Source organism: Megascapheus bottae, chromosome 9 (assembly GCF_031878675.1).
Source record: "Megascapheus bottae isolate mThoBot1 chromosome 9, mThoBot2.hap1, whole genome shotgun sequence".
Taxonomy (NCBI): Eukaryota; Metazoa; Chordata; class Mammalia; order Rodentia; family Geomyidae; genus Megascapheus; species Megascapheus bottae.
Window position 1 is genome coordinate 40,354,397 of NC_143517.1, and position 15,001 is coordinate 40,369,397.

Below are 15,001 nucleotides of genomic sequence, written 5' to 3' on the forward strand. Positions count from 1 at the left end.
AATCAGTGTGTGAACTAAGAAACTTCCTCATACCAGGTAATACTCAATTAGAAGTGGGCTTTACGATAAGCCCCTTCATCTTTGGAAAAAACTGAAAAACATACCATGAGAAATGGATTTTTCATACATCTCCTTTTACAGATGTATCCACCTTTTCAGTCTGTGTACATATTTATCTATGAAAGGCTGTTTGGTGTGCTGGTTTCTTTCTTCAAAGTGACAAATTTTGGAAAATGGATTTATTGTGAACATGATATAAAGAAAAATTCTTTCAATAGCCTTATAATGCAAGTATATCTCCTTCCTTTTTCTCTTTCTATGGGGTCTTAAGAAGCTAAGTTCAAAGTTTTAGTTTTTATAGATTACATATTAAAAAAGTGAGCACAAGGCCATATATTCTGAACTTTGATTTTTGATGTTACATAGCACACATACAAATGCAAGTACTATTTTAAATTTCAAAACTGGAAGAAAGAAAATTTTTATTTTATTTTATTTTTTTTGCCAGTCCTGGGCTTGGGCTCTGGGCCTGAATACTGTCCTTGGGTTTTCTCAAGGCTAGATAGAGCTCTACCACATGAGCCACAAAAGCACTTTTGGCTTTTTTTTCTATATAGGTAGTACTGAGGAATCGAACCCGGGTTTTCATGCATACTAGGCAAGCACTCAACCATTAGGCCAAACTCCTGGCCCAAGAAAAATTTTAAATGGAACAAATTCAAAATAAATTTTATTTTATTAAATAATCATCTTGAGAGGTTATACTTATTCCAACAATGACATTATTTTGCTCAAATCAACTGGGAATATTTTCTTCAGAATTGCATTCAAAACTACTTTATATGAAAAACACTAAATATCATATATTCACTCTACGCCACTATTCAAACGTGGTATATGACACTCTTGTTGTTAGCTCTAAAGGAACCGCTGGTCATTCCCAGATAACACACTGTCAAATCAAATGGACAATGAATCTACCAAATTTAAATATTATGTCAGTAAAGCATTCCACTGAAGCATTTTTCTAAGATGATTACTCTGAGGAAGATCAATACTTGTTCATAATGTTCATTCTAAAAATAACAAAAGCCATCTCTATGTTACTTTTTATTTAATGCTCAAATCCCTAGCAGATGGCTGTGGTTCTGTTTCCCTGTCTTGTACCAGCAGGAGCACTTATTGTGAGCCAAGAATGGTTGAACCCTACAGACATAAGCTTTGTTAGTATCTATATTTTAAAGATAAGACAAATAACTTGTTCAAGGTCCCAGAAGAGGACTTAAATCCAAGAAGTCAAATTGCAGAGTCTATGCTCTGTATGTTCTATATCCTGTGGTCAATAAATATCCGTGCTCAGAGGAGAATATCACTTCTATGTCAATCATCTAATAATGACTATGCTGACTCTTTAGGGAACAGCTTAGATATATTCGGTTCCTCTCCAAATTGCTTCCGAACACATACCCATAAATTATTGGTAATAATTTTGAATTTTGCTCAAATATTTAGGAAATAGAAACAAATCAGTGAGCAAACAAGAATGAAGTATTAAATATTAAATTTTCCAGGAAGCTTAAGGAAGACCTTTAACAGCATAAAGTATATGAATATCAGGATGTACTACTGGTAGAATGGTATTCTTTTCATTACAAATTTCTGTATTTCCAGGTTTTTCTCGGTCAAAATCAAGGAAATTTTTTTTTGGGGGGGGGCAAGGTTGGTTGTGGGGCTTGAACTCTGGGCCCGGGCACGGTCCCTGATGTCCCTAATGTCCTAACTAAGCTTTGATTTATATTCTTATTCTTGGATTAGATGTGAGAGAGATGTTTTAAAAAGAGAAAAGGAGGGGCCAGAAGCATTGCCTAGTGGTAGAGTGCTTGCCTAGTGTGCAAGAAGACTCAGGTTTGATTCCTCGGTACCACATACATAGAAAACACTGGAAGTGTGCCGTGGTTCAAGTGGTAGAGCTCTAGCCTTGAGAAAGCCCAAGGACAGTGCTCAGGCCCTGAGTTGAAGCCCTAGGACTGGCAAAAAAAAAAAAAAGGAAAAAAAATGTTATTTCGTAAAGAAAGCAATCCAGTAATTCATTTGGAATAATAGAAGACCCCAAACAGCAAAAACAATCAGAAGGAAGAACAGTGTTGGAAAAATATCAACACAAAAATTCAAACTCAGTTACAAAGCCAAAGCAACAAAAACAGGTTGGTAATGGCATAAGAATAGGTTTGAGGACCATGGGACAGAATATAAGACCCAGAACCAAACTCACAGATTGATAGCCACCTAATATTGATAAGGGAACAAAAAACACAAGTTGGAAGACAGTCCACTTCAACAAATGGTGCTGGCAAAATTGGCTATCCACATGCAGAAAACTAAAACCAGATCCACTATGTATCAGCCTGCACCAAAATCAATTCTAAACAGATCAAAGACCTCAGTGCAAGACCAGATACCATGAAAATCGTACAGGAAGGGGTAATACTAGGTCTCCTAGGCAGAGGTCTAAATTCCTTGAGATTCAGAATCAGAACAAATCAAGCCAAGACTGGATAAATGGGAAGAGTTTCTGCATTGCAAAAGACATAGCTAGCTAGATAAACAGAAAACAGAATCGGAGAATAATTTTTTTTTACCAGCTATGCATTAGACAAGGGCCTCTTATCTAAAATACACTTTGAGCTCAAAACATTAACCCTCCCCTACAACTAAATCCTCAAACAACAACCCAATTAATAAATTGGGTTGCTAACGACTTAAAGAGACTTCTCAGAAGTTTGAATGGCCAATAGACATATGAAAAAATGTTCCATTTCTCTAACTATAAAAGAAATGCAAATGAAAACAACAATAGATTCTACCTCACCCCAGTTAGAATGGCCATTATCAAGAAAACTAATAATAACAAATATTAGCAGAGATGTGACCAAAGGGAACTCTACTATGCTGTTGGTGGGAATGTAAACATGTTCAACTGCTATGGAAAGCATAATGAAAATGCCTCAAAAGACTAAACATATAGAACTTCTCTATGACCCAGCAATTCCATTTCTGGGCATTTATCCAACAGAACACAAACAAGACCACATTAAAACTACCAGCACAACTATGTTCATAGTAGCATTGTTTTTCATAACCAAGATATGTGACCAACCCAAATGCCTCTTGGTGATTGAATGAATGGATCGAGACAACAAATGGACAGAGAAAATGTGGTGTATTCATCCATCAGAAAGATTGACATTGTACCATATATAAGGAAATGGGAAGACGTGGGGAAAAAAAAGTATTAAGTGAAGTAAGCCAGAACCAAAAAAACATAGGTTGCATGGTTTCCCTCATTTGTGGTAACTAGAATGGGCCTATAAATCTATAAATAAAGACACTTGATGGTAAAAGAAAAAGAATACACTTAGATGTGATAATTATGCAGGTCTCTAGGCATTCACACAGAGTGAGACCAAAGGAGGATATCCTTAGGAGAGGATTCATATAGGGACACTAGCTATGTGCATCTGACCATAAATAATATTTATCAAAATGGATTCCAGGAAGCAGAAACAAGAGGTTTTTGTTTTTTCTTTGTTCCTGTTTTTCTTTTCTGTAATTTTTGTCTTGTTTATTTGTCTTTAGGAAAATATGGAGAAGGCGAAGAAATGGTGGGACAACTACGGTGAAAACTTGTGAGTGGAGATAGGAAGGAAAAACTGGAGGGGGAAGGGGGGACATTGTTCAAAAAGAAATGTACTCTGTTTTTTTTGTGGGTCATGGGGCTGGAACTCAGCCTGGGCACTGTCCCTGAGCTCTTCAGCTCAAGGCTAACACCTTACCCTTGAGCCAAGCCCCACTTCCCATTTTCTAGAGGTTAACTGGAGATAAGAGTCTCAGATCCTTTTGTGCACGGCTGGCTTTGAACCTTGATCCTCAGATCTCAGCCTCCCGAGTAGCTAAGATTACAGGGGCATGCCACCACGCCCAGCAAAAAATGTACTCTTTATCTGACTTATGTAACTGTAACTCCTCTCCTTCTATATGTCACTTTTACAATAACAAATATTTTAAAATGCATTTCACAAAATAGTTAAACAAAAATGATTCCAAAAAAGTGGGAGAAAAACATGGGAAGGTATAACAATGTTCAAGTACTCACTACCTTACAAATGTAACTGTAACCCCTCTATACATCACCCTGATAATACAATTTTAGAAAAAGACTAAAATAATAAATACTGTTTAAGTCTTTAAAACAATATTTTGTGATATTTACAAAATTAAGTAGAAATCTACAGGTGATATATTCAAAATTAGTGTCAGAAAAATCTGCTTAGGTTGGCCTGTGATGCCTTTATAAACAACTGGTTTGGATTATCTTTATACATAATCATGCTATTTTCTTGTTTGTAGGACAATAAAACCTTACCAGTCTAACACCACTACCACAGGAAGAACAAATGTCCTACTTTATAGAAAGTCACTTAAAATATAAGACGCTTCTAAAAAAGTGGAGAGAACATAGATGATGAGAGTAAGTTTTTCTTTTTACTTTAAATTACTAGGCATTCTATGTCAAATATCTTATTAGAGAGAAAGAAAACTGAATACCTGCTGCTCCAGACTCTTGGCTATAGCTGATTGAAGAAGAGCGCAGAGTCCTCAAACGTACACTCTGGGCTCTCTCCTGCCGAGCAGCATCACAGGTCTGGTTAGGGTGCCAAATCTGCTTACAGTGGTAGCAGAACTCTGTTCCACAGCCTTCTCGCCCACAAGTTAATTTTGGACAGCTGGCACATCCGAATGCTATCACAGCATATCTTCAAAGAACAAAAATAATGACTTAAAATGTGAGATAAAACAAGAGCTAATAGTGATGTAAAAAAGATATATTATTCCTGAAATTTTCTTTGGAATCAGGCAAAATGTCATAAACTCTAACACTATTTCATCAATATGAAAATGAGAGAAAAATAGTTCACAAATGAAGACAAATAACTTTAAAGCATTTTAAAAGACCAATTTTTATTTTTACGAGTATGTACCAAACTATAAATTTATTTTAAAAATGTTGTTTTAGTAGCAAATGCAAAGAAGACTAGAAATACATATGCTAAAAATCTTAATGGTCTCCCTGGAGTTAGAATATTAATTTTATTTATTTATTTGTTTATTTATTTATTTATTGCCAATCCTGGGGCTTGAATTCAGGGCCTGGGCACTGTCCTTAGGCTTTTTTCTCAAGGCTAGCACTCTGCCACTTGAGCCACAGCACCATTTCTGACTTTTTCTATGCATATGGTACTGAGGAATCAAATCTGGGTCTTTGTGCATGCTAGGCAAGCACTCTACCACTACGCCAAACTCCCAGCCCTTATTACTTATTTTCTACAGTTACTTATTAATTTTTAAATCAGAAAATGATTAACTAAAAAATGCATTGAAACAGAGTCAGATATATCTCATAGCTAATAGTATATTGCATTAACATAAATTTTGTGATTAGCTTGTAATTAATGTATTAACTTTCATTTTGTGTATGTATGTGTGTGTATGTGTGTGTGTGTACACGCAGACACTATTACTAGTACTAGTGTATGTTCTAGTACTAGGGTTTGAACTCAGGCCTTAGCACTTAACTTTTTCACTAAAGGCTGGCACACTACTACTTAAGCCTTCCTGTTTTCTGCTAACTGATTGGAGATAGATGTCTCGTGGACTTTTCCTGTCCAGGCTACCTTCTCGTCCTGGGGCTTGAATTCAGGGCCTGAGCACTGTCCTTGGGCTTTCCTCAAGGTAGCGCTCTACCACTTGAGTCACAGCACCACTTCTGGTGTTTTCTGTGTATGTGGTACCCAGGAATCAAATCCAGGGCTTCATACATACTAGGCAGGCATTCTACTAGTAGGCCACATTCATGGCCCCTTTGCACATTTTTATTTCTAAACTGCATGGTAAAAAATGGTCATTGGTATTAATCTTCTACCAAAAAGTATACCAATTGAGCTAGGTATGGTGGGTCACCCCTGTAATCCTAGCTACTCAGGAGGCTGAGATCTGAGGAACAAGGTTCAGAGCCAGCCTAGGCACAAAAAGATCTGAGACTCTTATCTCCAATTAACCTCTAGAAAACGGGAAGTGGGCTTGGCTCAAGGGTAAGGTGTTAGCCTTGAGCTGAAGAGCTCAGGGACAGTGCCCAGGCTGAGTTCAAGCCCCATGACCCACCCACCCCCAAAAAAGTATACAAATTGAAATTCTTCAGTTGGGAAGTAGATTGGGGATTTCTGTTTCAAATAAGGTGACTAATAATGGTAGATTTGTGAGAGACTTAATTCCTATTCTCGAGAAAATAATTTTTGGTACTTAAATTCTTAAAATATAAATCTAGGGAACTAAATGTAACAGAAATGAAAGTTTTTTGTACATGAATATTCTTAGAAGCTTTATTTCTAATATCCCTAACCTGGAAAGAACACAGATGTCCTTAACAAGTAAACAATAAAATATGGTGCATAAATATATATACATTATGGACTACTGTTCACAATAAAAAACATTACTAACACAAGTAACAGCTTGGATGAACCTATGGGAAATAAGTCAAGCTCAAAAGCTAAAATATAGGAAGGAAGTAAATTTTGTTGTAAAAGAATATGATTGGGCTGCAAATGTGGCTTAGCAGTATAGTGCTTGCCTAGCATGCACGAAGCCTTGGGTTTGATTCTTTAGTACCACAGAAAAAGCCAGAAGTGGTACTGTGACTCAAGTGGCAGAGTGCTAGCCTTGAGCAAAAGCAGCTCAAGAGCAGTGCCCATGTTCTGAACTCAAGCCACAGGGCTGGCAAGAAAAAAAAAAAAAAGAATATGATCTTTGTTGTAATACATTGACTGGTGGTAACAATGTAAACTTACCTAAAATACATATCCACACACAAATTACAACAACCGGGAAAATGTGGATGAAGTGATTAGACTCTATGCCTATATTCTTATATAAGTGATAATTATACTGCCAACTGTCAAGCAGTAGCACAGACAAATAGTGTGAAGAATATACAGAATCTATTACTTCTCTTGTAACTGTAAGTTTACCTACAACTATAGCAGAAAAACTCTCAATTACAAAATTTCTAGACAGTTCTAGATTGAACTCTGGGCCTGGGCACTGTCCCTGAACTCTTCAGCTCAAGACTACTGCCCTACCCCAGGAGCCACAGCCCCACATCCCATTTTCTAGTGGATAACTGGAGATTGGAATCTCCTGGACTTCAGTGCCCGGGGTGGCTTTGAAACAAAATCCTCAGACATCAGCCTGAGGATTATAGGCGTGAGTCAACACACCTGGCTTGTTTTGTTTTTTAAAGGAAACAAACAAGTACTTCTTTTAGTTAAGAGGGTTCTTTTTTTTGGGGGGGGGGGGAATTTAGGGGAGTTTTCTGGGCTCTCCTTGTTACCAGCAATAAAACCTGAATAATAATGGTAACTGAGATTTTTATCAGGTTTCATGATAATCTATAGAACTATGTATTCAAGCTTTTACAAGACAGGAAGTTCTTTTATTGTTGATCTGCAGCTCCCTAAATAGGTACTTTACTCTTTACATCTTAAATTCTACTTTACTTCTGATAGAATTCTTTAACATTATCTACCAGATACGTTTAATTTTGAATAAACACAATTTTAAATCAAGAAGATAACCTAGTAAAGCTAAGCTTAAGATAGCTTAGTCACTCTTATCCTAGAAAAAAAGACTTTGTACTTTGTTTTCTATTAGTTATGAATCTATAATGTCTATGATTTAAAGGACAATCTTTACAGAAGCCAATGATCACAGTGAAAAAGAAACAACATTCTCTTTTAAACCTCTAAGTTTCCTTTTATTGAAGGAAGGAAAAAGGTAAAGGAGGGCAAAATGGGAAATCATGTATGAGTGCTGAGAACAGTGTGAACACCAACCATTTTTTGAAATTGGATATAATTTACAAAGTCAGAAAGAGGTTTAAGGTAGCTGGTGCAAATTACCCTTTTGATAAAAGCCATTTGCCTGTGGCTGACACCTGTAATCTTAGCTACTTAGAAGGAGATCTGGAGAACAGAGGTTTGATGCCAGTCCACGAAGAGAAATCTGAGAAATTCCTCTCGAACTAACCATTAAAATGATAGTCTTGAGGGCTGGGAGCCCGGCCTAGTGGTAGAGTGCTTGCCTAATATGCATGAAGTCCTGGGCTTGATTCCCTGGTACCATATACACAGAAAACGCTGGAAGTGGTGCTGTGGCTCAAGTGGTAGAACAACATTGCCTTAGCTTTGAGGAAAAAGAAGCTCAGAGACAGTGCTAACACCTTGAGTTCAAGCCCCAGAACTGGCAAAAAAAATAAAAATAAGATGCTAAACTTGAGGTATGATCAAACAGTAAACGCCAGCTGCGAGCAAGCAAGCAAGCAAGCATGATTTCCTGAGTTCAAACCCAATACTGTAAAAAAATTGGGTGGGAATCCAACTTAAGTTTTTCAAAAGAATAAGGCTTTCAACATACCTTTAAAGAACAAATATATATAACCACAATATCAGCAATTATTCGATTCAGCTGAGAAAAGTCAAATCCCATATTGCCCCTCCTGCCCACAAAAAAGTTAAAATGGCAATGCATGTGTGTGCATGCATGCGTGTGCAGACGCACATGGCAGTATTTGTGTTTCTGGTGCACAGGGCCTTGTGCTTGGTAGGCAGGTATTCTAGCTTTTGGGCCATACTCCATCTCTGGCCTTTTGTCAGTTAACTGGAGATAAGAGTCTCAAGGACTTTTTTATCCAGGTCTTCTTCCAGAGACAATCAAGTTAGTCACTGCATTTCTGTTGGAATGCCAGAAATTCTTGAAATAGAAACATAAGACTCTTGATTCTTGTATAAAACTTGCCTTTTTTTTTTCCCTGTCCCTGAGCTCTTCAGCTCAAGGTTACCATCCTACTGCTCTAACCCTAAGCCATAGCCCCACTTCCCAATTTTTTAGTGATTAACTGCAGAGTCCATGTGTACTTCATTGGCCAGGCTAGCTTTGAACCGTGATCCTCAGATCTCAGCCTCCTGAGTAGCTAGGATTATAGATATGAGCCACCCCACCCAGCCCAGATCTAGGTTCTTTAAGTAGCTGGTATTCAGGTGTGAGCCAACCATCTCTTGGCTAAAACAGCAACTTTTTGTTATCTACCTTGATACCTTGAGCATGCCAATGAAGGCTCCTAGGCAGAAAGTAATCTTTTTTTTTTTTTTTTTTTTTTTTTAAATCTAAGACAGGTTCTTCTCTCTTCCTCTTATTATTTCCTTACCCTATTCTCCCTAGCCATGGTGAAAGTTTTCTCTGAAACTGCAAACAGGCAAGGAAAAAACCCTTTCTTTGATTAAATCACAGCACAACACTCAGATCTGTCTTTCTGAGCCTCCTGTTAGGAGGAGTTTTTGAACAGAATTTCCTTTAAATTTAATCTGTCTTGGCCTTTAGAAGAATGAAGAGTATTAGGTCAGAAATCTCAACAGATATCCAATACAAGCCAGACCAGTAGTCTTTCTTACTAAGACATGTTAAATAAAATTAATGCCAGATAAAGAAAATGGCCAATGAAAAATGAAAAATTCATAATTCCTTCCTTGTCATTTCTGGGAGGGGGGAAACTTTTCGTGTGCACAGTGAAAGCAGTTAAATGCTATTTAAACACCAATGGTCCTATCACTGTGCATCCGCATTTCTGCGAATGATTTCTAATGTTCAGGCATCCAATATTCTTTATGTGAGATTTAAGTAAATGGAATTTAAATTTAAAATGTCCTTCTTTGAGTTCTAAAACTTTCTCCCCTTCCCCATTATCTCCACTTTCTGAAATGAGTCTTGCTCTGTAGCCCAGGCTGGCCCAGAACTCTAAATCCTCTTGTTGTCCTTCCTAGAGCTAGGATTAAAGGCATGCATCAGGGAGCTTTTCAAAAGGTTTTAATTAGGGCTGTGAGTTTGGCCTAGTGGTAGAGTGCTTGCCTAGCATGCATGAAGACCTGGGTTTGACTCCTTGGTACCACACACATAGTAAAAAGCCAGAAATGGTGCTGAGCCTCAAGTGGCAGAGCTCTAGCCTTGAGAAAGCCCAAGGATAGTGCTCAGGCCCTGAGCTCATGTCCAGGACTGGGGGGGGGGGGGGGGAGGAAGGTAGTTTTAATTAAATCTCCAGTACATTAAATATTTTGAATGACTAAAGTTAAAATGAGGATTAGGTAGAGTTGAGTGATCATTTGTCTCTTGTGTACAAAGCCATATGTCAAGTTCTGATATTACAAAAACCAAACCAAACCAAACATCTAAGAAATGAAGATGAGGCCGGGAGTTTGGCCTAGTGGTTAAAGTGCTTGCCTAGCATGCATGAAGACCCGGGTTCGATTCCTCGGTACCACATACATAGAAAAAAGCCGGAAGTGGTGCTGAGGCTCAAGTGGTAGAGCTCTAGCCTTGAGAAAGTCCAAGGACAGTGCTCAGGCCCTGAGCTCAAGCCCAGGACTGGCAAAAAAAAAAAAAAAAAAAAAAGAAATGAAGATGAGGAAGACCTATTAGAAGTTTACTGTGGAAGACTTTTCTAATAAAAGCAATTTCTAGTAAAATCAACTTCACAGGGGTGGGGTATATAGTTTAGTAGCAGAATACTCTTTGGCATGTACAAAGACTCTGAGTTAGCTGGGCATGGTGGCTCACGTACAGGAGGCTAAGATCTGATGATCACGGTTCAAAGCCAGCCTGAGCTCTAAAGAACATGAAACTGGTTTTTTTTTGTTGTTGTTTTTTAATTTCTTTTTTATTGTCAGGATAATGTATAGAGGGATTACAGTTACATTCATAAGGTAGTAGGTGTATTACTTCTCACACATTGATATCCCTTCTCATGTTTTTGTCCCTATTTCCCTCCCCCAAGAACATGAGACCCTTAACTCCAATTAACCACTAAAAAAATGGGAAGTAGGGCTGTGGGTCAAGGTGTAGGTGGTAGCCTTGAGCTGAAGAGCTCAGGGACAGTGCCCAGGTCCAGAGTTTAAGCTCCATGACCCACAAAACAAAACAAAAAACAAAAACAAAAAAATTCCCTGAGTTTCATATCCAACATAACAATAGTCATCCCAATCCTTGTAACATGATAAGACAGGAAGCCAAAATCAGGTTTAAACATGTTCATGATAAACAATATTGTAACTTTTTAAAAAAAAAAAAGCTTGTTTGGTATGATGCTTTCAAGCTTAACTGAGTGGATGAGGTTTTCTACATTAACACCAACATAAAACCTGCAATATGATCAAATTTATGAAATATGTTCTTAACTAGAGAGCCAGTATAAACCAACCAAATGTATGTGTGTGTGCATGCACGAGACACGTGTTGTTTTCTCTGCCCTCGTAGATAAAAATTACTGATAACCATCAACACCAAAATTTAATGTTTATAGTCAAATTAATGAAGGGCAATTCCATATTAAGCTTACACAATATTAAGCTTGGTTGTTTTCGTAACAGTCATTACTTAAATAGATTATAATTTATCTTCTTCAAAATATTTAATATGAGACATTTTACTTTTTATAAATAAAGTCTTAGTAAGAGGAAAATGTTAAAAAATACAGCAAAGTAGCTGGCTATCAAGGGCTCATATCTGTAATCCTAGTTACTCAGAAGGTTGAGAGTTAAAGGATTGTAGTTCAAAGTTAGCACAGGCAGTAAAGTCTGTGAGATTCCATTTCCAAAATAACCAGCAAAAAGCAGATCTGGGGGCATTGCTCAAGTGGTAAAGTGCCAGTTGGGCAAGCGTGAGACAGAGTTCAAACTGTAGTACCAGTGAAAATACCAGAGTACTAGTTTCTGAAAAAAATTTTACTAAGAAATATCATACTAAAATATAATATAAAATATATCTTATATATTAAAGTATAATAAAATAGGGGGTTTGGAAGTATGGCTCAGGTGGTAGAGAACCAGCCAATGAGTATAAGCATCAAGTAAAGAGTTCCAGTCTAGGGGTAGGGTAGGGAGTGTGAGGAAGGGTGAGAGAATAATATAACAGGTCAAGCCCGATGGTTCAAGCTCGTAATCCCAGAGATCTGAGAGGCAGAGATCAAGGAGATTACAATTTGATTGCTAGCCCAGGCGAAACATTGGCAAGACCTCATATCAACCAATAAGCTAGCAGCACACATCATAATCCCAGCTTCTTTGGAGGCTATGGTAGGAAGACCAAGGTTCAAAGATAGGTTTGGATAAAAAATATGAGATCCTTTCTTTAAAATGGTTAAATCAAAAAATAGGGTATGGCTCAATTAGCAGAGCTCACAAAGAAAAGTGTTACAATCATATATTATTTGATGATATTGACCATTATTGAACAATATCTTCTTCCCTTCTTTTTCTTGAGAGTCTAGTCCTTCATGAATCCTACAGGTTGGTTATGCCATTGTCCCTGGAAACCTAGCTCACTATAGCCCCCTTTAAATAACTTTTAACCTTTAATTTTGTTATAAATTTCCTTCAATAAAAGATAGCATAATTCAAATATGATACTGTATAGTCTGTCCTACCCATAATTAAAATATTCATGAAGTAGTAAATAACTGTGTAATTTTTACTGAAATCCTTAACAGGTCTTTCAGTGCTACTGATACCAGGGAAAACTGAGACTTATGTGTACCACACTAGGAACATAACTTTTCTCATTTTAAATTATAAAATTTATTACTCAATAAGCCTTTAGAAAAACATACACATACAAACTTGAGTACACTATGCTATAGTTCAGTTAAGTGTTTTTCAAAAGGATCATTTATTTATGTTCACAAATAACTCTCATCAGCAATAATCCTGGTCATTTTGTTATTCCCCCCAAAAATTCTCCAAGTGGACAGCATTGTATACAGCTAAATCCTATTCTCACTATCTTACTCTTTCTTCCAAATATGGAATTGAATTTACAGGGACAATATAAAAACAAGTGATGCTTCTTGGCTTTAACATCTAACATTGTGCCTCATAGGATATATGGTCAATGTATTTTTTGAATAAGTAAATTATCTTGTAGGTTAAGATTGTCTCTTTGAGTAACAGTTGGCAAATTCTTATCTCCAAGAAACAACCAATTAAGGCAGAAAAAGTCAAAACCTTCTTACCCACAATCTGGAGCTGGACACCACCTACAGTCAGGATCTGCAACAAGCCACCGTCGAAGCATAAATTCTTCATATTTCTCCATCAGGACATCATCACTTAATATCAAACGAATGTCATGGGGATTAAACCGTTCAGTACACTCTGGGCAACTGATATTAACTCTGCTTTCAGAGATTTCTATCCTTAGGTACTGTCGTAAGCAATCCACACAAGATCTGTGATGACAGGTCATTATATCAGGAAATCTGTCTTTAGAATGCCGCAAAAGGCACAAAGGGCACTCTATAAAGTCTCCAATTTGTTTGTTGATCAAAGTTAGTCCATTGTCAGAAGAGGTATTTGTAGAGAAAATGGAGTTCTTATCAGTACACATTTCAGAATGTATACTTTCAATACTCGCAATTCCATCCACCCCGCCATTTAGCTCCCTTGATTTACGTTTGTTATCCTTTTTCCTCCGAAATAGAGAGCCTATTGAAATTCTTCTTTTTTTCGGTGCCTTTTTAACTGAAGGCAAGCTTACAGATGAAGCAGAAGACTGAAGATCACGATCTGAACCCATTTGCCGATGTAAACTCATGTCTAAAATGCTCATCAGAATTGAGTCAGGGCCAGTGGTTATGCACAGCCCTTCATTATATTTCAAAGTAAAACTTATTGTTCTTGAATTCACATTAGGTCATGATGTAAAAAAATCCAACATGGCTCCCTCAGAGAATTCAGTTTATGGAAGTGCAGTTTATGGAAGACTATATCATGGAAGTCCTGAAAAACAAAAACAAAAATAACTTTCAAGACCATTTAATTGTAATTTTAGTTTGCGTATAGATATGTATATGTATATGTATATATATATATGTATATATATATATATATATTTTTTTTTTTTGGTCATGGGACTTGAACTCTGGGCCTAGGCATTGTCCCTGAGCTCTTCAGCTCAAGGCTACCTCCCTACCCCTTGAAGCTCACCACCACTTCCAGTTTTCTGGTGATTAATCGGAGATAAGAGTCTCATGGACTTTTTAATGACCAGGCTGGCTTTAAATCTTGATCCTCAGATATCAGCCTCCTGAGTAGCTAGGATTACAGGCATGAGCTACTGAGCCCGGCATTAGTCTGTACATTTTTACAAACAAATTTTCAGTGCAAGTTCAAACAAATAGTTCTTTAATCATTAGATGGGGACCATGTTATGAGAAAGGGTATCAATGTTTGTGAAGTTATGCACCTTCTATCTGGTGAATATAATGTAACCCTTCTATTAATCACAATAAAAATTATTTTAAAAAAGACTAACATTCGTTTACAGGAGTATATAAAATTACATCTGATATAATGAGAACATTCTTTAATCTTAACAACAGATTCTCTACACTTGAACTTATATAACATAGGATATAAAAATGTTCCATATGTATGATACTTGATTTATGACTAAGGTAACATTCTTAGCATGAAGAATGGGCTTAAAAAATTAAAGTGTTGACTGGTTATTCATCTGAGAAAAATAAAACAAGTTTAACCTATGGTTCACTTCATGTATAAAAATCATGTATAAAATTCCAAAGGGCAAATACAATGATTCACATCTGTAACCTCAGTTATTGGGGAAGTGGTGATCAAGAGGTTTATGGTAAAAAGTTACTGAGATCCTATCTGGGCATGATAGTATTTATCTGTTAGACTTGCTATGCTTCTATTAATTACAATAAAAATATATGGAAAAACAAAACAAAACAAAAAACCAGTGCAGGGCCAGGAGTTTGGCCTAGTGGTAGAGTGCTTGCCTAGCATGCACGAAGACCTGGGTTCTAGTCCTCGGTACC

The 15,001-nt window shown here is 37.0% G+C and overlaps 1 protein-coding gene across 1 annotated transcript in view; it reads right to left on the minus strand.

The window, feature by feature from the left end:
* The window catches only part of Rnf19a (ring finger protein 19A, RBR E3 ubiquitin protein ligase), a 29,650-nt gene extending 15,810 nt beyond the window's left edge, over positions 1-13,840 (minus strand). Inside the window, exons 1-2 of the mRNA XM_090339146.1 lie at positions 13,172-13,840; positions 4,606-4,814 (exon numbers count right to left, since the gene is read on the minus strand). Of these exons, the coding sequence (XP_090195272.1) occupies positions 4,606-4,814; positions 13,172-13,767 (805 nt within the window). The 5' untranslated portion in view covers positions 13,768-13,840. The remainder of the gene's footprint in view (positions 1-4,605; positions 4,815-13,171) is intronic.
* Positions 13,841-15,001: the final 1,161 nt, after the last annotated feature.